Genomic DNA, 21,195 nt, shown 5'->3' with positions numbered 1-21,195 from the left:
ACCTGCCCTGGCCAGGAACCCCCAGGTGTGGGGGCAGAGAGGCGTGTGGGACAGCCTGTGCTGGAGAGCTGGGCCCTGGCGCTGGGGTCGGCACAGGGGCAAGGGACTATGTCCGTCCCCCATGGGAAGCACCAGCTGTCTCGGGACGGTCAGAAAACCTCGCTCCTGGGGGAGGTGATGCTGGCCATTTTGTTTGCGTTTTTTGCGTAAATATACATATTTAAAAGGGGAACCTTTATCATCACTACGTAAGTGGAAAACTAATAGCATTTGCCACATACAGGAGATAATTATAAAAACAAATCCAGCGCAAAGGAAGCAGTGCTATTGAATCCTAGCCCACAGGCTGCCTCTGCTGAACTGAGGCCTGTCTCCTGCCTTTGGGGAACAAGCTGTGTCAGGAATTGACAACTAGTCAGCAAGAAGCGAGGCCTTCTACTGGGTGAGCAGAAGGCAGGGGAAGAGCTCAAGAGGGCACAACCATCTCCCGGGCTCTGTGTCAGCTGTGGCATGTCCCTGTGTGCCCTAACATCCCTGGGAGGAAAGGGAGAAGGGACTCTGTCCCTCCCCATGGGAAGCACCAGCTGTAGATGGGAAGGAAATGGACTGAGGTCTGTTTGGAAGTGGTGTCATATTTTTTAAAAAGAATAAAAGCTGGTCTGAATCAAGTGCAGCTTCGTAAGTTTGTTGAGCCATTTAAGTTTTCTGTTCTTATTTTTATAAAACTATAGCTTTGCCAGGCACAGTGGCCACCTGGGAGGCTGAGGCGGATGGATTGCTTGAGCTCTGGAGTTTGAGACCACGCTGAGCAAGAGTAAAACCCCATCTTTACTAAAAATATAAAACTACCTGGGCATTGTGGCAGACGCCTATAGTCCCAGCTACTCGGGAGGCTGAGGCAGGAGGATCACTTGAGCCCAAGAGTTTGAGGTTGCTGCGAGCTATGATGCCACAGCACTCTACCCTGGATGACAGAGTGTGACTCTGTCTTAAAAAAAAAAAAAAAGAAAGAAAGAAACAAAAAACTATAGCTTTGTCCTTCCCTTTCCTTGGACTGGAGTTCTCACTGGGAGCATGTCCAGGTAGGGGGTCCTTCAGGGCTACAATGGCATCCTGCCCACCTGGTGGGCACTGCTATAGCAGGATGACTAAGGGACCCCCAGATGTTTCCCCAGGTAGCAGAGGAGCAGCCAGATGGCTCCTGGGCCCTGCTCGAGACCTTTTTCAGTCAGACCTGGTTGTGGCCTAGAGCTCCAGCCTACCCCTCTTGTCACTGAACACTTAATGCCTGTGACCCTCTACTAGAGCTGAGCGGCAGTGCAGGCCCCAGAGTAAGTTAAGTCTGTAGTTCATGGGAGCCAAGGAGTCTGGGACTCATTAATAGCCAGTCACCTCTCCAGCAGAGAGAGTGAGGCAGGCAGCATACTCTCCGATGGCCGACATGTCAAAGTGGGAGCTGGAGGATGGCATTGGCCTCCTCTCATCCACCCTCAGCCTCTCCAGGGTTCTCCTCCCTTGAGCCCCTCTCCTTGCTAGGCTGAACCTGATTCTGGTATTCACAGGGTGTCATGTGAGCCTGTATGCGGGCTGGCCGCTCTCACTACCGGGAGAGCTGGCTGTGTGCTACATGTTGTTGGTACCCACCCACCATATCCTGGGACTCCCCTCTGTATGAAGCAACAGAAGTGCAGAGAGGAGAAGCTGAGGGAGGGCATACATGCTGAGTGCAGCCAGCCAGCCACCCTCCTGGCAGCAGCTCTGCAGGCTACGGGCTTCACCTGCTGTCCCCAAAGTCTGGGGGACAGGGTGGCCTCAGCATCAGGGCAGGGACTGAGCACCCCGATGCCAAGAAATGACAGCTCGGTCTGTCTCCAGACCTGGGCTGCTCCCACCCAGTCACCTCTTTGCAAGCAAGAACCCAGGGATGTTCCGTCTCATTGTTCCTGTGCCTCAGAAGACGTAACCAAGGCTGACAGAAGGAAGGGACTTGCCCAGGGTCACACAGCAAGTGACCAGCAAAGGCAGGACAGGGTCCTGGTCTCCCTGCAGCAGGCTTGAGGACTGGTGGAAGAGGAATAACTCTCCAGCTCGGAAGCCAGGCACAAATGTTTCTCTTGTATTAACATTTAGTTTTTGAGTGGGTATTCACATAGTTTGCAAACCAGAAAGTAATACAGTCCGTGAATTGCCTTCCTTGGTTTTTACCCAAATTAATTGAAAATGTAGGCCCACACAGAAACATTCACATGGATATTTACAGCAGCTCTATTTGTAATTGTCAAAACTCGAAAGTGACCGAAGTGGCCTCATCAAGTGAGTGATACATCAGCCATGGCACATCCTGACAGCGGAGTATTCCTCAGTGCTAGAAAAAAATGAGCTGTCAACCATGAAAAGACACAGAGGAGCCGTAAGTTCATATCACTGAGTGAGAGAAGCCAGCATGAAAAGGCTACAGACGGTGTGATTTCAGCTGTGTGACACTCTGAGAAAGAAAAACTGGGGAGACTGTAAGATGAGGGCTGGAGGGAGGGGGCGATGAGCAGGCAAGCACAGAGGCTGTCCAGGGCAGTGACTGCTCTGTGTGACACTGTCATAGTGGATGCGTGTCATTATACTTTGTCCAGACCGTGAGATGTGCACCACCATGAGTGGTATGTGATGGTGATGTGAGGTGGACCAGTCGGGGGGCGTGTTGGGCGTGAGGGAAGCTGAGCCGGTGTGGGACCAGAGGTCTACGGGAAATCTCTATACCTCCTGCTCAGTGTTGTTTTGAGCCTAAAACTGTTCTGAAAATAAAGTCTGGGCTCGGCGCCCGTATCATAGCACAGTGGTTACAGTGCCAGCCACATACACCGAGGCTGGTGAGTTCGAACCCAGCCCAGGCCAACTACAACAACAATGACAACTGCAACAAAAAATATCCGGGCATTGTAATGGGCACCTATAGTCCCAGCTACTTGGGAGGCTGAGGCAAGAGAATCTCTTAAGCCCAAGAGTTGGAGGTTGCTGTGAGCTGTGATGCCACGGCACTCTACCCAGGGTGACATAGTGAGACTCTGTCTCAATACATAAATAAAGTCTGTTTTTAAATACCAAGTACTAAGAGGCCCGTAGCAGACTCCCCCCTCCATTCCCATCCCCACAGACCTCCTGGGTTCCTTCTGCTCAGGCATGTAAATGTGCACAGGTGGTTTTACCTTCTGCTTTGGACCTTGTTTTCCCATTTACCAAGTCTGAGAGAAACCTCGTGTGTCGGGGCATAGCAAGCAGTTTGTCGAGCCGATACATGCCATCAGGTACACCATACACTTCTAGCTTTCTGCTGTTTGGAAGCAGCACTGCAGTGAACAGCCTGTATGTGGAATAAGTTCCTTGAATGCAGTCGGTGGACCAGCGTGTGTCAGAATTTGCCAAACTGCCCACTCCGGGGCTAGCTTGTTTCCCCATCCTGCCGGTGGTATGTGGGAGGGCTCACTCCCCTCACCCCAGTGCCCTTGACCCGAGGCCAGTCGAGGGGTGAGGATGGCTTGCTGCGGAGAAAGTCTGCATTTCCCTCGTGAGCAGGGCTGTGCTGCTTCCTCACAGCATGTTCATTGTGGTGTAGAAGAAAGGGTATGTGCTTGCAGGTAGAACAGCCCCGGTCAGACCCCAGCCCCGGCCTTTTCCCCACGTGATCTAGGACAGCAACTACCAGACAAGTGCACGGGGCCAGCCATGCCACAAGCTTCCTTCACGCCCTCATATCGTATTTGACAGAGGACATCAAGCTGGGACTCAACCAGTAGGGGATGAAGCTAGGATCTGGTTCCAGGTCTTTCAGAGCCCAAGCTCACAAACACCAGCCTCCCCACAACCCCAGCCTCAGTTTTGCCATCTGGAATGGGGACAGCTACCCCACTTCACAGACCTATGAAGATGAGTATATACAAAGCCCTCTGGACATGGCTTAGCTGATGGCTCAGCATCCCTCTGAACAGCTGGTTCAGGCTGGCTACACTGGGCCCAGTTACTGGCGGGAGGACTCAGGCCATTTGGGATTGGAAGTGTTCCATAGCTGGGTGTCTAGAAGGTCCTGGGTTCTGCCAAGAACTGATGAAGGCTTGCTCCTCTGATCTTCTTTAGAAACTGGCAAATCAAAAAAAAAAAGAAACTGGCAAATCAGGGGTGAGTTTGGGGGCCCAAGGCACAATGAAGCCACAGCCACCCCAGCTCCACCCCACCCTGACATCTCACTGCTCCCCTGCCCAGGTGTGGATGACGGTGAGGACATCCCCCGGGAGATGCTGATTGGGATCTATGAGCGGATCCGTAAACGGGAGCTGAAGACCAACGAGGACCACGTGTCCCAGGTGCAGAAGGTGGAGAAGCTCATTGTGGGGAAGAAGCCGGTGAGTGCTGGGCCCACATCTCCTGGAGACTGCTACGGGGCCCCGAGGACAGGACACCCTGAGCCACCCCTCTTGGTGTGACGATGGGTCAGCTCCTCCACACCAGCCAGTGACCCTGATGCCGTTTGGAACATGGGCCCCTTCTGGGCAGTGGCAGTGAATTACAGGGCCTTGGGCTTTTTCTGAGTGGCTCTTATCATATTTGGGAACAACAGGCATCTGCTTTGCCTTGTGTCTGAAGGGAACTTGAGGCTCTTGATAAGCCAGCAGGGCCAAGGTTACTCTGGGGCCTGCAACGCCGGTTGGCTTTGCTTGGTGGTCTGGGAACCCCCTCCAGAACTTCTCAGAGAGCTTTGGCAGTGAGAGCAGGGCCCCTTGTATCCTAGCTAGATGGAGTGTATGGAGTGTATGGGATGTATTAGCTCCCCGGAGGGGTCCAAGCGTGTCTTTTAGAGGTTAATGTCCTTTTTTGTTTGTTTACTGTTTTCCCATAGATTGGATCCCTGCATCATGGCCTTGGCTGTGTGAGTATTTCTTTGCTTCCAGCTGATAGCCCACCTGCCTTCAGGCTCCCAGAGTCAGGGTTCTGGCTGCTTGAGTTCATTTCCAGAGCACTGATGACTCAGATGTTCCTAGTTACCCAGCCTGAAATCTCTGCAGGCCCTGAGGTCACAGCCACATGGGGATGCTGTGCTCTCAGGCTGAGCTTAAAGAGACCCCTGCCCTCTTTTTCAGGCTCTGCTGAGCCCAGACCCCAAGACTGCACCTGATACAAACCTCAGAGTGGCATCTGAGGCCTGTCCCAGGCTGTAACTGCCCCTCATGTCCTATTTAGGCTCTCCAGCCTCTCACCCCCACAACCCACACATTGCTGCCACCTTCCAGTTCGCCTGCATACCCCAGGGCACAGCAGCTTTCCTGGTGGCCCATTGCCTAACCCTCAAGGGTCTGGCCTTATCCCTCAGCTCTGCAAACCACTCTGCCTGCCCTCCCCTTCTCTAGCTTCCCCAAGTGAGAGCCCAAGACCCTGGGCTCCTATGCCTGCCCAGCCCACCCCCAACCCCACACCCCCATCCTCTCGTCCTCTCCCTTTCATACTTCTGCTCCCCAAGCACATCAGTCTAGGCCATGCTTTCCTCTCCTCTCATCTCATTCCCAGAGCACCTGGGCAGATCCACTCCCCACCCCATCCCTCCCCCTGCCATGAGAGCCTTGCTCCCAGTGGAGCAAGCTCAGTCCCTCCTGCATGAACCTGGGCACTCCCAGAGCTGGGCTGAAGCCCTGATGGTGGCTTGTCCCCTTGGCCCTGAGATGCTGACCACCTTGCACTGGGCCTCGGGTGTGGCTTGAGCTATAGTGAGGGCAAGTTCAGGGCAGGTCTGCCGGACTCTGAGCAGGCAGCTTGGTGGAGTGGGAAAGAGCCTGGGCCTATAGTCACACCAGGGCTCTGCAGCTCGGTCAGTTTTTCCGAGTTTCTCTCTCAGTGCCTCATCCTCCTCACAGCAGACTCTCTGAAAGGACTTCGTACCTGGGCTCACGGATATATGTCACTGGCACATACGGGAGACAAAAAATGCGGCTTCTTTCCCTGGCAAGGGGTTCCTCTCTGAGCATGATGTTTTAAGAAGTCTGGTACCTACCCAAGAGAATCGAAAGGAGTTTCAGCAGAAGTAGGGGAGTCTTTATAGTCCTTCAGGACAGAGAAAAAAGGACTTTAAGTGGTAACACCTGAGGACAGAGTAGGGCAGTTGCTGTGGGCCAAATACCATGTCTGCCCTGCACTGCTCATGAGGGCAGGTGTGTTCTGCACATGAGGCCCGCAGGCTGGGTTTCACTGCCACAGCCCCAGGGCCCCAGAGGGAGGCCTGGCACCATGCAGGACGGTCTCTGCCCAAACAGGTGCTCTCTCTGCCCCACCGTCGGCTTGTCTGCTACTGCCGGCTCTTCGAGGTTCCAGACCCAAACAAGCCCCAGAAGCTCGGACTGCACCAGCGAGAAATCTTCCTGTTTAACGACCTCCTGGTGGTACGTGGCTCCCCCCCAGGGCAGCATGGCCCGTACTTCAGTGTTGGGCTCTCCATCTGGCCGTTGTGTCTGCAGAGTGGAATATGTACACAGGTTGGGGTGGGGGAGGGGAGTCACCTGGAATCTTGGTTACAAGGGACAGAATCTACCTCAAACTGACCCACGTGAAAACAAGGCTGTGTTGGCTTGTGTAGAAATCCAGATGAGGATTTTTGCCTTCAGCCTCAGCTGCTTACCGTGTCCAGCAGTGTCCATAGGACTCCTCCTTGTCTGCACCTCTGAGCTCCACAGGCCCTGTCTCTGCAGGGCCCTTGTGCAGGCAGGCTCTGTCCAAGAAGGGAACGTGGCCCTGGCAGCACCACGCCTCACCCTCGCTGTTAGTAACCACAAGAATCCTACTCATAAGACTGAGAATTGAAGTTCTCAGATTAATCCTGGTGCTGCATATACCTCCTAAGCCAGTCACGTGGCCGGCACAGGGCCTTCTGATGAGCTGGGTCTGCCCCCAGAGTCTACACCTCCCAAGGCAGTCACGTGGCAGGCACAGGGCCTTCTGATGGGCTGGGTCTGCCCTCAGAGTCTACACCTCCCAAGGCAGTCACGTTGCAGGCACAGGGCCTTCTGATGGGCTGGGTCTGCCCTCAGAGTCTACACCTCCCAAGGCAGTCACGTGCCAGGCACAGGGCCTTCTGATGGGCTGGGTCTGCCCCCAGAGTCTACACCTCCCAAGGCAGTCACTGGCAGGCACAGGGCCTTCTGATGGGCTGGGTCTGCCCTCAGAGTCTACACCTCCCAAGGCAGTCACGTGCCAGGCACAGGGCCTTCTGATGGGCTGGGTCTGCCCTCAGAGTCTACACCTCCCAAGGCAGTCACGTGCCAGGCACAGGGCCTTCTGATGGGCTGGGTCTGCGCCCAGAGTCTACACCTCCCAAGGCAGTCACGTGCCAGGCACAGGGCCTTCTGATGGGCTGGGTCTGCCCTCAGAGTCTACACCTCCCAAGGCAGTTACGTGCCAGGCACAGGGCCTTCTGATGGGCTGGGTCTGCCCTCAGAGTCTATACCTCCCAAGCCAGTCACATGGCAGGCACAGGGCCTTCTGATGGGCTGGGTCTGCCTGCAGAGTCCAGTTCCCTGGGACTGATGGCTGAGGAAAGGTAACCCAGGGGCTAGCCAGGTGGGAATAAAATACCCACTGCAGAGAGAAGGGTTTGGTTTCTGTCATTTGGGTTTCTGTCCCTCCTGCATGCCACAGGCTGTCTTGCCAAAGGCCTTGTCCCCATTTCCCATGTACCGATTGAATATGAGGACTGGTTACTCCTCTCTGACTACTGAGGATGAAATTCAGACGTCAGGTTCACGTTCTTTATTGACAGCCCCGACCTTGAACACATCACTCCAAATCTCAGCCTCAGTTTCCTTCTCTGTACGATGAATCTCACAGAAGGTTGCAGTAGTCCAGCGAGATCTGGGGCATAGACCCTTACGTGGCACCAGCATGTACTGGGCTGAAGAGAGACAGGGGTTCCCCTTCCCCCTCCCAGCCCAGCCTTTGGCTACCAGGCTGGAAAGTTCCTTCCCTTACCTGCCAGCCAACGTCCATGGCTGGGTACAGGTAGGACACAGAGATCCCAGCACTAGCCAAGGGGCTGAGATCACTGCAGGACAGCACTCAGTGGGGACACACTTCTTTGCCAGGTGTGGGGCTTTGTTGGCAAACATGGATTCACAGGAACCAGAGTCCATGCACAAAAGGCCATATCTCCTGCCCCAGGTCAGCTTGTCCCTGATCCCAGGCTCCTGAGCCCAGACCCCCAGGAGGGTGTTGGGCTGGAGACCGCAGAGCCAGTACACAGGAGGGTGCTGGGCTAGAGACTGCAGAGCCACTACAGAGATGCTGCAGCTCAGCTCTGTCTCTGGCTACCCCTAGGTCACCAAAATCTTCCAGAAGAAGAAGAACTCCGTGACATACAGCTTCCGACAGTCCTTCTCTCTGTATGGCATGCAGGTCCTGCTCTTTGAGAACCAGTGTAAGTCTGTCCGTGGGCCTGAAGGACAGGACCCTGGGGGCTCCACCATGCTCTCCTCCTATTTTACCTGCAGAGAGCAGATTGCAGGCTGATAGTCCAAGGCACACAGACATAGAGTTCACTGCTACTATTATTACCTCAGCTTTGTGAAAATGATACAATTTTTTAATTTATGGCAGAAATGAATTTCTTTAAATAAATTTTTGATAGAAAAACATTAATAGTAGGCTTGGCGCCCGTAGCACAGTGGTTACGGTGCCAGCCACATACACCAACACTGGCAGGTTCGAACCCGGCTGGGGCCAGCTAAAAATAACAATGACAACTGCAACAAAAAATAGCCCGGCGTTATGGTGGGCGCCTGTAGTTCCAGCTACTCAGGAGGCTGAGGCAAGAGAATTGCTTGAGCCCAAGAGTTTGAGGTTGCTGTGAGCTATGACGCCAGGATACTCTACCAAGGGCGACATAGTGAGACTCTGTCTCAACAACAACAGCAAAAAAACATTAATAGTATACGTGATAAGCAAAGTCAGCTGAAGGCAATTCTTGAGTAAAAGCTCAGAGCTGAGCCCAAGGCTCCAGCCCCTGACTGCTATATGACTCTGTTCTTTAGCCTCTCTGGCCTCTGTTCCCTGTTCTATAAAGTGGGGTGATAGTAGTACCTGCCTCATAGTGCTGCCCCAGAAAGTAGGTCCAACTGTAGGTGTTTGACACACGGTATCAGACTATTTTGCCTCAAGGTTTTCTAGAAAGTATTTCCCAGGTTTTAGGTCTGTTATTTCTCCATAGTAAAAACCCGTATTTTAAATAACATCAAAATGTATTTTATTTTGCTGATACTATTTATAGAGAGTAATGTTTTAATTATATTACATGGCATACCTATGAATTTCTAGATTATTATTATTATTTATTATTATTTCTGGAAATTATCCAGAGGAGGCTTGGCCTTTGGGCCCAGGACCTTCATGCACCCAGCAGCCAGTGCTGAGCCACACAACTCCCAATTGGAGAGCAGTACTGCCAGGAGACCAAAGTCCCAGGGACCCTGAAAACTTGCAGGTGGCACCAGGCAGATCTAGGCAAAAGGTGCGTGGGGTGCCACATGCATCACAAGGGAGCCACAGGCTGGAAAGAACCACGCTACTGTTGTCCCGAATCATCCAGTGTGGCTGGATAAGACACCCCCACCCAGCTCAGAACACTACTTCTAGCCTCCTCTGGGACTTGGCACCCTAACAGAGTGGTCAAAGGTAGCAAAGGGAAGGTCCTCGTGACCTTCAGGCTGGGAAGGAACAAGGGCCCTGGCAGCCCTCCTCTGAGGCTCCTGGTTATTTTCCTGATGGAGAGAGGAGGCCGTAGAGAGGGCACTGAGGCTCTGGGTCCCCTGCCCCTCCCCTTTGCAGACTACCCCAATGGCATCCGGCTCACGTCAGCCGTCCCAGGAGCAGACATCAAAGTGCTGATAAACTTCAATGCCCCTAATCCTCAAGACCGAAAGAAATTCACCGATGACCTACGGGAGTCCATTGCAGAGGTGCAGGAGATGGAGAAGCACAGGATAGAGTGTAAGTCCCAGAACCCCGGGGCTAGGAGGCGCCAGTCACCAGGAAGGCCAGAACTCCCTGGGCACAGGCAGTGACCATGATGGCAGTGATTCCAGAGACATGACGTCACCCGGTTTCTCCAGGTGTTCCCATCACCACAGGACAGGGGACAGGGCTGCCTGCGTGCCCAAGCCACAGAAAGAGATGGGGTGGGCAGGGGATGGGAGGCCAAGGCCAATGAGAGGCCCAGCCCTCCCCTGCTGTGAGGGCATGTTGGTGCCCTGGGGAGCACCCCTAGTTCCCTGATCACCCCACGGACAGAAACTGGCGCTGAGTGCCTTACCCTTCAGTGTAACTATCAGGTGTCTTCTGAATGGGACTCAAGCAGTTGTGGGGTCACAGCCAAGCCATTCCCTTGGTCTACTCCTTGGGTGTCCCCACCTCTCCTACTTCTCTGGAAGGGGCTGGCTGAGACGTAAACAAGTCTGCCTCCTGCCTGCCCCTAAGCCTGGGAGGTGACTGTCATCACTGTAGATCACAAGGCTTCCCTCCTGGGTTTCCTTTCTGCTCCCTTTGTCCAGGGCAGCTGTCACACCCTCTCTTTCCCAGAAACAAACCACACACACACATAGTCCTGGCAGATGGTAGCTCAGGGCAGTGCCCGCCTTAAACAGAGGCTGGGGTCCCCAGCCTCCCACCTTCTTTGGCTGTGCTTCTCTGACCAGGCCCTCACCCTCTCTGTTCCAGCCGAGCTGGAGAAGCAGAAGGGTGTCATGCGGCCCAGCATGTCCCAGTGCTCCAGCCTTAAAAAGGAGTCGGGCAATGGGACACTGAGCCGGGCCTGCCTGGACGACAGCTACGCCAGCGGTGAGGGCCTCAAGCGCAGCGCCCTCAGCAGCTCCCTGAGGGACCTCTCGGAAGCGGGTAAGAGCTCAGCCTAGAACCACCTTCCTAGCCCAATGCATGCAGGACTGAGCCAGGGCGTCCACAGTCAGGGCATGCATTGCGCGCCGGGAAGGGCCCACAGAGGAGCCGGCAGCCGGAGGCTGCCCAGAGCACTATGGGGCTTCCTGTGACTGACCGTCCCCAAACCAGTGCAGCACCTGCATCTGCAGAAAGGGTGCCCCAACAAGGCAGAGGAAAACAAGACCTAAGTGTTGTTGAAAGAAAAGGCACCCTGTGCAAAACAGCCAGAAAAGTCACCTCCACTTCCCCTTTCTTCTTCTGAGGGTTTTATTTACTCATTGTTTATTTTCTGGAAGTTGCTCTAACACAGAGCAAGCCGGGCGAGTGTGTCCCGTGTCCGCTGTGCTGCCGTGTCCCTGTGTTTTATGCTGATGAATGAAATTGAGTGAAGCCCTCTGTCTGGAGCCCTTCCCATTGTCCCAGGTCCTGCGTTCCCTGCAGGGCCTCTGTCTGGCCCAAAGGCCATTGTCCCCAGGCTGCAGCTGGTTCCAGGGTATTGGGGAAAGCCTCGGTGGTAACTGTGATTGTTGTGGTTGTTTCTGTGTTTGTTTTAATTTGCTGCCAGCCTGTTTAAACCCCTAGCAAATAGCACTCCTCAGGCTTGCCGGCTCTCCAGGGCTGGGCACCTTAGCAGGGAGCAGGGAGCTTCTACTGGCACCCTTTCCCCAGTCCCCTGTGGGCAGCTGCTGGAGCCACTGCAGCCTGCTTTGCCCTAAGGAGCTACGGGAGAGGGAGTGTGCCATGCCGCCTTGGTGGGCACGCAGCTGTGCTGGCACTCTGGGTTCCGGACCAAGAGCTCTGCCCACCCCAGAAACCTGACATGAAGCTTATCTGTCAGGAAGACCCTCGAAGCCCGAGATGGGCACTGCCCAGGTGCCACCTGCTCAGGACTCCTTGGTGCCTGCCCACCAGCAGCACTGCCTCCCTCGGCTTTCTCAGTTCAGATTCTTTTTATTCTTTTTCTTTTTTAGTTGGATTTTTCCTTTGCTTTTGTTTTGCCTTTTTTTTTTCATAGTGAAAAAATCAGAAATCCATTGCCAATTGCAGCTTGAGGGTCTAACCCAGGGCTTCTCAACCTCAGCGTGATTCATGTTTGGAGCCAAGTGAGCCCTTGCTGTGGGAGCCATCTTGGGCACAGCAGGGGTTAGCAGCTTCCCTGGCCTCTACCACTTACGCCAGTTATCCCTCCTCAGACTTAAATTGTCACTGATGGCTCCCAAAATTGCCAGGTGTCCCCTGGGGGGCAAGATCACCCCTGGTTGAGAACCACTGGTTTTCCCAGTGGCCTTGTGAAACGCAGCTGAATCTCGTGGGACTGCTTTGGGCCTCTGAAGGCTGCATGGAACGGGGCCTCTGTTTGAGTTTGTGCAGTGTGGCAGGCCCTGCCCTGTCGCTTCCCTGGTGACGCACCTTTCAGGTAGCGGCGGTACTATTGAAACCAAGGCCCTCATGGCCAGTCACACCTATGTGGGTCCCAACAGTCCACTCCTGGCCAGAGCTTAGGGTTCAGACAGAGCCAAGCGCCGTGAGGGGCAGGGCTGTGAGGATGGCTGCTTTCTGTTTAGCATTACTGTTGCCACTGTCTCTTGGGGATTCTGAGCTAAGGAGGACTCTAGGTATTGAGTCCTCTCTGGGCCTGCAGTAATTTAAAAACAAAAAAAAAGAAAGAGACCCAGGAACAGATCCCAGAAATCAACTTGCATCCAGGAAGGTTGGGGTGCAGTGAGATGGGTGTTTGAGTCCAGGCAGCTGCCAAAGCTCCAGATCTGGGAGAGGCTGCCCGTGGCCTCCAGGTGAGACAGGTGAGTGCTGGCAGCCTCCTGGGAATGTGCTAGGCTGGGGAGCAGGAGCGGCAGTGTTCTGTATTCTGTACTAGGTAGAGCAGAGTGACTCCCACCCCGCTCACCATGGCCCTCAGCAGCAGCTTCTCTCCTGAGTGGTCAGCATGTGCTTGCTGCCTCAGATCTGCAATTACACATCCATCTAGGACAGAAAACACCATGGACACAGCCTCAGCCCAGCACAAACCTGGGGGACTGGTGATGTGGTCATGGCTGGAACCCCAGAGAAAGCCCACTCACAGCTACCTCTAGGAGCCTCTGGTGTTGAGAGCTACAGAAAGGGGGCAGGGGGCTGGGCTCTGGCCCCGACTGCAGAGCGTCACCTGGTGTCTCCCACAGTCTTCCTTCAGCTGAGACTCCATCCAGTGTTCATTCCACAGACACAGAGCCCTGCCAGCCTGTGATCAAGGACCTAACAAGAACTGAGGAAACCGGGGTGACCAAGCCTTAATGTCACCCCCAGATCAGTCAGGTCATGGTGGACACTGTCCAGAGACCCTCAGTGGCCCTCCTGCCCCTTCAAAGCCAAGCTGGCCAGTACTGGGTCTGCACAGAGAGGACCTGCCTGCAGCAGTCACCATTCAAGGGGATGCCTCCTCCACATCCCGCCTCAGGCAGCCCATCTGAGGGCTGTGGCGTCAGCAGGCCTTGCTGGAGAGTAGGCAGAGCAGTCCCTGCTGCCACGTGTGAAGCAGCCTGGGGCCCAGAGAGGGGCTATGCTAGCTGTCACCTCAGCCTCATCACTCCCCAACCATGCCAAGCCCAGCGGAGCCCATGGCACAGCATCCCGATCCAGTCAGGCTGCACAAGCTCACTTCCCTCTTGGCTTGCCCCCGTCATGGTATAACCGTGGGCTTCAGTTTCCCCAGCCGGCGTGAGAAAGATTCAATGCCGAGAAAGCTTTCAGAATGTACGTGGCTCCAACAGCTGGCAGTGTACATAGCTGTCATTCTGTGACGGTTACTGAGCGAGGTCACCTGCCTGGCCCCCAGCATTGCTGAGGGTCACAGGATCAGGATCCTGGTTGGGGAGCCCTGCACATGGCATCCTGCCATGACTCTGAGGAAGCGACAAAGGCTGTGAAGAGCCATGCCGGGAGCCTGTCCAGAGCACAACTCCAAGTCCGTCTGTTTTGGTGGGTGTGCCTGTGAGCACCAGGCTCTGGGATTCAGAGCAGAGAGAGCGCATGGGGTCACCTTACATCTCCTGCTGATTTGAGACTTTTAGAAGGTAGATTTTAAGACACTCAGCATGATTCCAAGACAGCCAAGTCAAGGCACTCCCTAAGTGTCAGCCCAAATTGGGCAGAAGGAGGACTGTGTTCAACTGTGGGTAGAAACACAGTGCGGGCGGCCACCCCAGCTCTCAGCCTGGCCAGGTCCTGTCAGGAGAAGCAGACCATCAGAAGGGCATGGAGGACACTGCAGGGGGGTCCTTGGGAGCAGGGGAGTGCCCAGGCCTTAGAGGGCCTATGCCGCCCATCTTAAAACCCCCTTTCAGCATTTCCACATGGTGCCACAGTGTCCTGATGTCTTGATGGCCATGGCCAGCCACGAGGGCATGGAGGAGGGAAGTCCTGTCCGCTTTGCAGATGAGGAAACTGCATAGTGTCTGAGGAGCCAGCAGGCCGCCACCCAGCCAGAGAGGCTGTTCTGGGGGTTGGACTCCAACTTTGCTTCATGTCCCTGGATCACTGTTCTGGGCAAGAAGGGAACAAGGGCCAGCCTGTCTTCTCGCTTGGGTAGGGAGATGAGGAAATGTGTTCTTCTTTGTTCCAGCTGGGAACAAGGGCCTCAGCAATTGGCGGAAAACTCTTGCCTCTAATTGATGGTGCAGCCCTGTCCCAAGAGTGGTCTCTGAGGGCCACTTCACACAAACCAGAGCCAAGCAAAGCTTCTGCTGACCCACACTTTCATCTGGACCTCAGGCGTGGGGGTTGACAGGCTGCACAAAGGGATGGAAGTCCCCTGAGCTGGTGGCTGTACCCAGGACTAAAGCCCTATTCCAGGCACAGCCCAGCATACGCAGATGACCACCGTGTGGCCCGGCACCCAGGGCTTTGAGGAGCAACAGGGTTCACCCTGGAAGCTAGGGAAGATGGACAGCGAAGAGGCACATGACAGTCCTTCTTTCAGGGGCCCTGACCTCACCTGGTCCTGGGTCCAGCTCAGAATGCAGCACAGCCAAGTTGTTCAGCCTTAGAGCTGGGCGGGCAGGTCAGGGTGTGGGAATTGGGCCTTGGTGTCCTATCACGACACAGTGACACCTGTAGGACTGACATAACCAGTGCAGAACTCAGCTCACAGCCATGCTGCACAAATGGAGGCTTAGAGGAGGTCAAGCAGGGAAGGCCATTCTCCGTCCCCTTTCCCCTTATCACTCCCAGAGAGCTGGCCAAAACACAGACCCTAAGCTGAGCACCTGTTATGTACCAGACCACGGCCTGCAGAAACCCATGGACAGGTTCTCTAAAGGGAACATGGAGTCCAGGCTGGGCCCTGGGCCCAGAGCAAGAATCGACCTTCCTTTGAAAGAGCCAACACAGTGCCTGCTGTGTGCCCTGCCATGGGGACACAAAGAAGAGACCTCCTACCTTAGGAATGCTTTGTGGCCCCCTGGGGGGTAGTGCCAGCACAGGGGCCCCAGCCTGTCTCCTGCCCTGGCCAGGCCACTGCACAAACCGAAACTCAGCCCCCAGAGGTACCCAGGAGGACAGGGGACCTGAAGTTTCCTCCTAACCATCAATTCCCACACTGTCAGTAAAGGCAGGGGGGATATATATGTGTGCCGTGGCTGTACATACACATATATATGGAATCCCCTGGAAGGCAGGGCTGCTGAGGACCAAGCACGCTGTGTGTGTGGCAGCTGCTGGAGAGGCTGCCCTCACCCCCGCCCCGTTCACCTGAGCTGGGGTGAGCAGACTGGAGTTGGAGCCTCAGCCCCAAGGCCCTTCCCACAGACCTCCGGTCCTGGAGAAAGCATATAAAGTTGGGGCTGGTTTTAATATCTTTTTCTTTTCTTTCCTTTCTTTTTTTTTTTTTTTTTTTGCTTTTTGAAAACTCCATTTTTTAAAATTCATTCCTGCACTGCTGCCGGCTTCCCCACCAAGCCCCGGCCCCGATCCCTCTCACCTGGCTCTCATGGGCAAGTGGGCCTGGCACCCTCACCTGTTGCCCACAGCAGTTCGGGCTCTGTGGTGGCGGCAGCGGTTGCAGAAGCACAGCGCCAGGCAGGCAGCGCCCCAGGCCTCGTGTCCGTGTCTAACTCTGGTATTGCATGTTCTGGGCAGGGAAGCGAGGGCGTCGCAGCAGTGCGGGATCGCTAGAGAGCAATGTGGAAGTAAGTAGGAAGCGCCTCGTCCAGCCGGCTCTCGTGTGTTGCTCCCCTGGTCCTTGGTCACTACCTGTTGTCTTTTTCTTTGCTCCTCCTTCCCCTACTTCACAGAGATGCAAACACACCCCTTCTTGCCCCTGCCTGCCTCAGACCCCGTGCATGCCAGCTTCTCCTCTGCGCCTAGAAATATCCATGCCTCTCACCGCTTGTTTTGGACTGAAGAGTGGGGGGTGGTTCTGGATTTTGTGTTTTAGTTTCCGCTTAACCCCTGTTCCCTGTGGTCCCTGAGCATGGTTAGCCATCCCCACCCCAGGTCCCTGCCCAGGGCCCCCTGCTCCCAGGTGGGCAGGCACCAGCCACCAGGCTCCCACCCACCCTCCACTCCTGCTGTTGGATGTTTTTGCCTGACACTTGCCTTCCATGCTCCACCATTCCCATCACTCCCTTCTTGAAGTTTTGACTGCTGTGTGTCTGCAGTTAGGACACCATGGAATTGCTTAGCTACCTTGTGGGAGGAGGAACGTCTTGAGAGAAAGAAAAATTCAGTGTGGATTTCATGAGATTTCATTCATCCTTTGGCCATCCTATACTCCTGTTCACATCTTGACCTCAGCGTGCAGATCTTTTCTGTTTTTCTGTTTCTCTTCGTTTGGTTTGCAGTAGGTAGCTGCAGTGAAACACCCAGGCAGCCCAGGCCCCAGGCCCCCCAGGGACAAGGTTTCCAAGTCCTACTGTTCCTGTCACCAGCTCCCCAGAAACCTCAGGGCCTACATGGGCGGAGCACATGGCCCTCGGCCAGGTTGAGAGGTCCTGGGGGAGTTCAGGGCAGGAACTGGGTTTGAGCCCTCTGCTCCCTCACCACGCAGCTCCCAGACCTCCCAACCCAGTCAACTCTGAACAGAACCTCAGGCAGGACATCAGGCCTACAGTGCTTATCAGAGAGAGAGCAGAAGCCAGAAAGGTGTCCCCCCACCCCCACCTCTGTCAAGGTCAGTGGCTCCCAGCTGTCCTGCACAGTAGTGTGAAAGGCAGTGGGGGCCTAAGTCCAGCAAATCCAGCCCCACCCTCTGGCCAGTGAGTTGAACTAAGGCTTGGCAGTCAGTGGGTGAAATTTACATTAAAAGAAAGTCATTCTGACATAAGTGCTTTAAGATCTTTTAATTTTGATTTCTATGAATTTCCTTTTTAGGGGTCCATCATTAACAGTCCTCACATGCGCCGGAGAGCTACATCAACACGAGAGTGTCCATCTCGCCCACACCAGACTATGCCTAATTCATCCTCCCTCCTAGGCTCCTTATTTGGGAGTAAGAGAGGGAAGCCCCCTCCCCAGGCCCATCTGCCCTCAGTCCCTCCCCCACCACCACCCCACCCACCAGTCCTGCCTCACCCGCAGCACTCCTCCGCGGGCCACCACCCGGGGCCAATAGAAGGTCTGCCGCAGGCCCAGGTGCACGGGCACCACGTCCAGTACTGCCACATGCAACAGAACCCACCCCCCTACCACCACCACCACCACTACCACCCCCCCCAGCACATCCCGCATGTACATCAGTACCACCACGGCCCCCATGGGGGGCACCCGGCCTACGGGGCCCACGTTCACAGCCACCCACCGCTGTCCTCAGCCCACGTGAGCCACGCAGTGCACCACCACGGGCAGCCACCTGCCCCGCCGCCCCCCACCAGCAGCAAGGCCAAACCCAGCGGTATCAGCACAATTGTGTAGACACCTGAGTGGGGGCTCCCGGGCTCCCCGAAACAGCTGCACACCACACAGGGTACGCCCCGGGGCAGCCAGCCTCACATCAAACCAGGGCACTGGTGTTGCCATCTCTCCCCTCTGCCCCTCACAGCCTGGACGGAGCCCCATGAACCCACAGGGACTGTTTTACGGAATGGAGCTCCAGATTTCATTTAGCATTGGCAGCCTGGGCTCCATCACTCAGTCCGAGGGGCGGCCTCACCCATGTCAGCCTGAGACGGCACCGAGGGCCGTGTAGATGTTGAGCTGCCTCCCTCACCCAGCCCTGGCTCTCTGCTCCCTGATTTACACGCCTATGAAAACCCGACCTAGGGACCGAAGACATGAGATACAAAGATAACAGACAAAACAAAACCCCCAAACTTGCTGCATTGTTGCTCTTTTATTGACAATGGGCAAAAATTTAAGTAGACCTGATATGGTTGATGAAAATACGTAAGTAAACTTTATATAATATAAATATATAAATATATAAATATATCTATATATACTGTATAGATAGTACTTGTGTGTGAAAGGCAAGCATTTCAGTCCACAGAATTAGCAATATTGACCTCACAAGGAACTTCACTTCCCAAAGGAAGACAGTCCTGTAGATGAGTGTGTGAGACAGTAGACCAAACCTTTAAATGCTAGGAACAAGCTCAGATACTTCCATTATTTTCATACGAAGAAGAGAAGTCCCTCTAGGACTGGCTAAAATCCTTACGTAATCATTACTAACTGTGCCAAGTAACATAGCATCTAACTGTTTAAAAAGTCCAATATTGCTTTGTATAAATCCTTATTTTATTAACAGATGATATAAATAATCAGTATTATAACTGCTCTGTTATTTCAGGTAAGCAAATAGCTAAAGTGCAGTAACCTACAGTAGCAACTTAGGACAACTAGTTAAGAACTGGTTGTCTTAGGATATTGGTCACACAGATTCTTAGACACTTTAATGGCTGCGATAACTGTGAATTTCCATGATCCATATTTCTTTTATACGCATATGATTTGATGCACACCCATCCGGAGACCCCTGGGAGGGCCCATACACAGAAGTACTCATCTCCAACATGAAAACGACCAACCCATCCTGTCTCCCCAGCACCATAACTTACTCATCCCACCTCAAACCACAGCAGGCAGATGCCCCCAGCAGGTGTTTCCCCCAGGAAGCACTCTCCACTCCGCAGGCTGATTTTAGGGTTTGGCCCCCCGGGGCGGCGTGTGTGTCTCTCATCCTGTTTTCTGAGTGGTAGCGGTGATCGTTGTAATTCCATGTAGTCATGTGCTAGCAGAACCCCTGTGTCATCACCGTGGCCCATGTGACCCCGGCCGACGAGTGCCCAGCCCTCGCCAGGCAGTGTCCCTGCTGCCCTCTCATGGTCCAGTGAGCTGCCAGGGCATCACATGACTCAGCTGTGCTCTTGTCGCTTCTGTGTTGTGGTGACACCATGCACTCCCCTGGGGCCAGACGCTGCACGAGTCACCCACGGGCCGTACTTTGTAGTTTCAGCCTTTCGAGCCACTGCAGCCGCCAGTGCTTTGCTCCTAAGCCGTGGGACCCGAGGACTGCCCCACGGCCCCCGCCCAGGCGGACAGCCCTTTCAGAAAGGGTGAAGCTAGCGCCCGACTCTGCGGGCTGCGGCCCCGCGCTCAGTGGACAGCGTGATGAGCCGTGGCTGGACAGCGGGAAGAGAGAGGGGAGCCCACCCTGGCTGTGTGTCACCCTGGCTGGGGGCTTTGCTGATGTCCCTCCTCACCCCCTACCCACCCCTGTCATGTCATTGAGATCACTGTACCAGCAAATCTGTAAACCGAGCACTTTGTTAATCTCCACAGAGAGTAAATACAGCAATCTAGAGTTTAGCCTTTTTAAAAATAGGTGTGACTTTAACATGCCCACCTTTGTCGTCTCATTCGTGTGGCATTTCTTTGGCCTCTGCTGAGAAAGAAAAAGTGTGTGATTGGGTCCAGGCCAGGCTGGTGGGGGCACCCTGGTGTCGCCAACTCCAGAATTCTTGGGTTTTTCTTGTAAGTCCGGCTCCTCGAGGCACTCTCTGTTTTGCAGTTTCCAGGGTGTTGTTCTGATTCGGGAAAGTCGTGTTGTACTGCATGTTATCCAGTTTCAGCCGTGTGGGGCGGCACTCGTGTTACACACGTACAAAATGCATCAGTGTGACTGTGACAAATAGTTGAAGTAAAGTGGTAACATATCAAATATGTCGGCTTTTCTTCACCCTCCTCTGTACCAAGGGTTGAGTCACACTGTGACCTTTAGGTTGTTCCAGAAAAGATACCGGCTGTTTGGTACAGAATTGCTCTTTCGGAAGGAGCATTGCTTGTGAACAAAACTCAACCAAAAGAACAAACAGCAGATCCAGCAGAGGGGCTTTCTCCCTGTCTCTCTCCACGGCTGCCCCGTGAGCTCCACCCCACTCCCAACTCCCAGCCTCCAGCACTGTCTCCTGTGTCCTACCATAAGGGGCTCTGAACACACTCAGCTCCTGCCTGGGGCTCCAACTTCACTCGGTGTGTTGCTTCAAGCCACTGAGGTCCCCCCTTCCACGTGCTTTATCTGCAGGCTTATCAGAACCGTTTACAGAAGGCACACGTTGGGTTCAGGAGGCTACAGCCATGGTGCCCACATCTTGTTTGGGAAGCAGAAGCTCCTGGTGAGCTCACGTCCCTGTGTGTCTCCCATGGGACTGTCCTCTAGATCCCCACCTGTCACAGAGCCACAGCTTCAGGACCCCATCCTCACATGCTCCGGGAGGGGAGGCAGAGGAGCTGAGGGCCCCCAGATGTCTGCCTCGTCCTTTCTCACTGTCGGGACACCCTTGGGATGTCTTTCTCAAGTCGCACAAATTAGTCACATGTAGAATTGTGGACAGGAGACCCTTAAAGGAGGCAACTGGTGACGTGACAAAAGTCTTTTCTGGGACAACAATCAAATCATGTATTTGTATTTTTTTAAGTTTATGAATGAATTGTACAACAATGTAAAAATAAAGTTCATCCTAATATGATGTGCACATCTGGCTTAACAATGTCTCAGCACCCAGTGTAGAGCGGTCTTTCCAGCACACACTACATGCAGCAAGGGCCTCTTGTTTTCTTAACAGTGAACTGAAAAAGACAGCACATGTTTAAGCCCAATGCTAGGTGCTGACCCAGTGCCCCATAGGAAGCTCTGTCCCCACAGGTAAGCATGGACCTTAGTTTTCCTTATAAAATATCATCACCCTTCCTGCCTGCAAAGTGAGTAAGTTTGTTAAGTATTTTATGCAACAGCAGAAAGTGAAG

The 21,195-nt window shown here is 54.2% G+C and overlaps 1 protein-coding gene across 9 annotated transcripts in view; it reads left to right on the top strand.

Moving 5' to 3' along the window:
• The window catches only part of IQSEC1 (IQ motif and Sec7 domain ArfGEF 1), a 402,419-nt gene extending 381,495 nt beyond the window's left edge, over nt 1-20,924 (top strand). For 7 of the 9 annotated variants that reach the window (XM_053598861.1, XM_053598866.1, XM_053598862.1 and 4 more), the window contains 8 exons: nt 4,252-4,391; nt 4,886-4,915; nt 6,291-6,416; nt 8,344-8,443; nt 9,850-10,011; nt 10,738-10,914; nt 16,090-16,139; nt 17,323-19,537. In XM_053598861.1, the coding sequence (XP_053454836.1) occupies nt 4,252-4,391; nt 4,886-4,915; nt 6,291-6,416; nt 8,344-8,443; nt 9,850-10,011; nt 10,738-10,914; nt 16,090-16,139; nt 17,323-17,862 (1,325 nt within the window). In that variant the 3' untranslated portion in view covers nt 17,863-19,537. Of the gene's footprint in view, nt 1-4,251; nt 4,392-4,885; nt 4,916-6,290; nt 6,417-8,343; nt 8,444-9,849; nt 10,012-10,737; nt 10,915-16,089; nt 16,140-17,322 lie in introns of all 9 variants that reach the window. The other 2 variants (XM_053598868.1, XM_053598865.1) reach the window with 2 other exon arrangements.
• Nucleotides 20,925-21,195: the final 271 nt, after the last annotated feature.

The sequence above is a fragment of the Nycticebus coucang genome, chromosome 8 (genome assembly GCF_027406575.1).
Source record: "Nycticebus coucang isolate mNycCou1 chromosome 8, mNycCou1.pri, whole genome shotgun sequence".
NCBI classification, from domain to species: Eukaryota; Metazoa; Chordata; class Mammalia; order Primates; family Lorisidae; genus Nycticebus; species Nycticebus coucang.
This window is presented reverse-complemented; position numbering and strand designations above follow the sequence as displayed.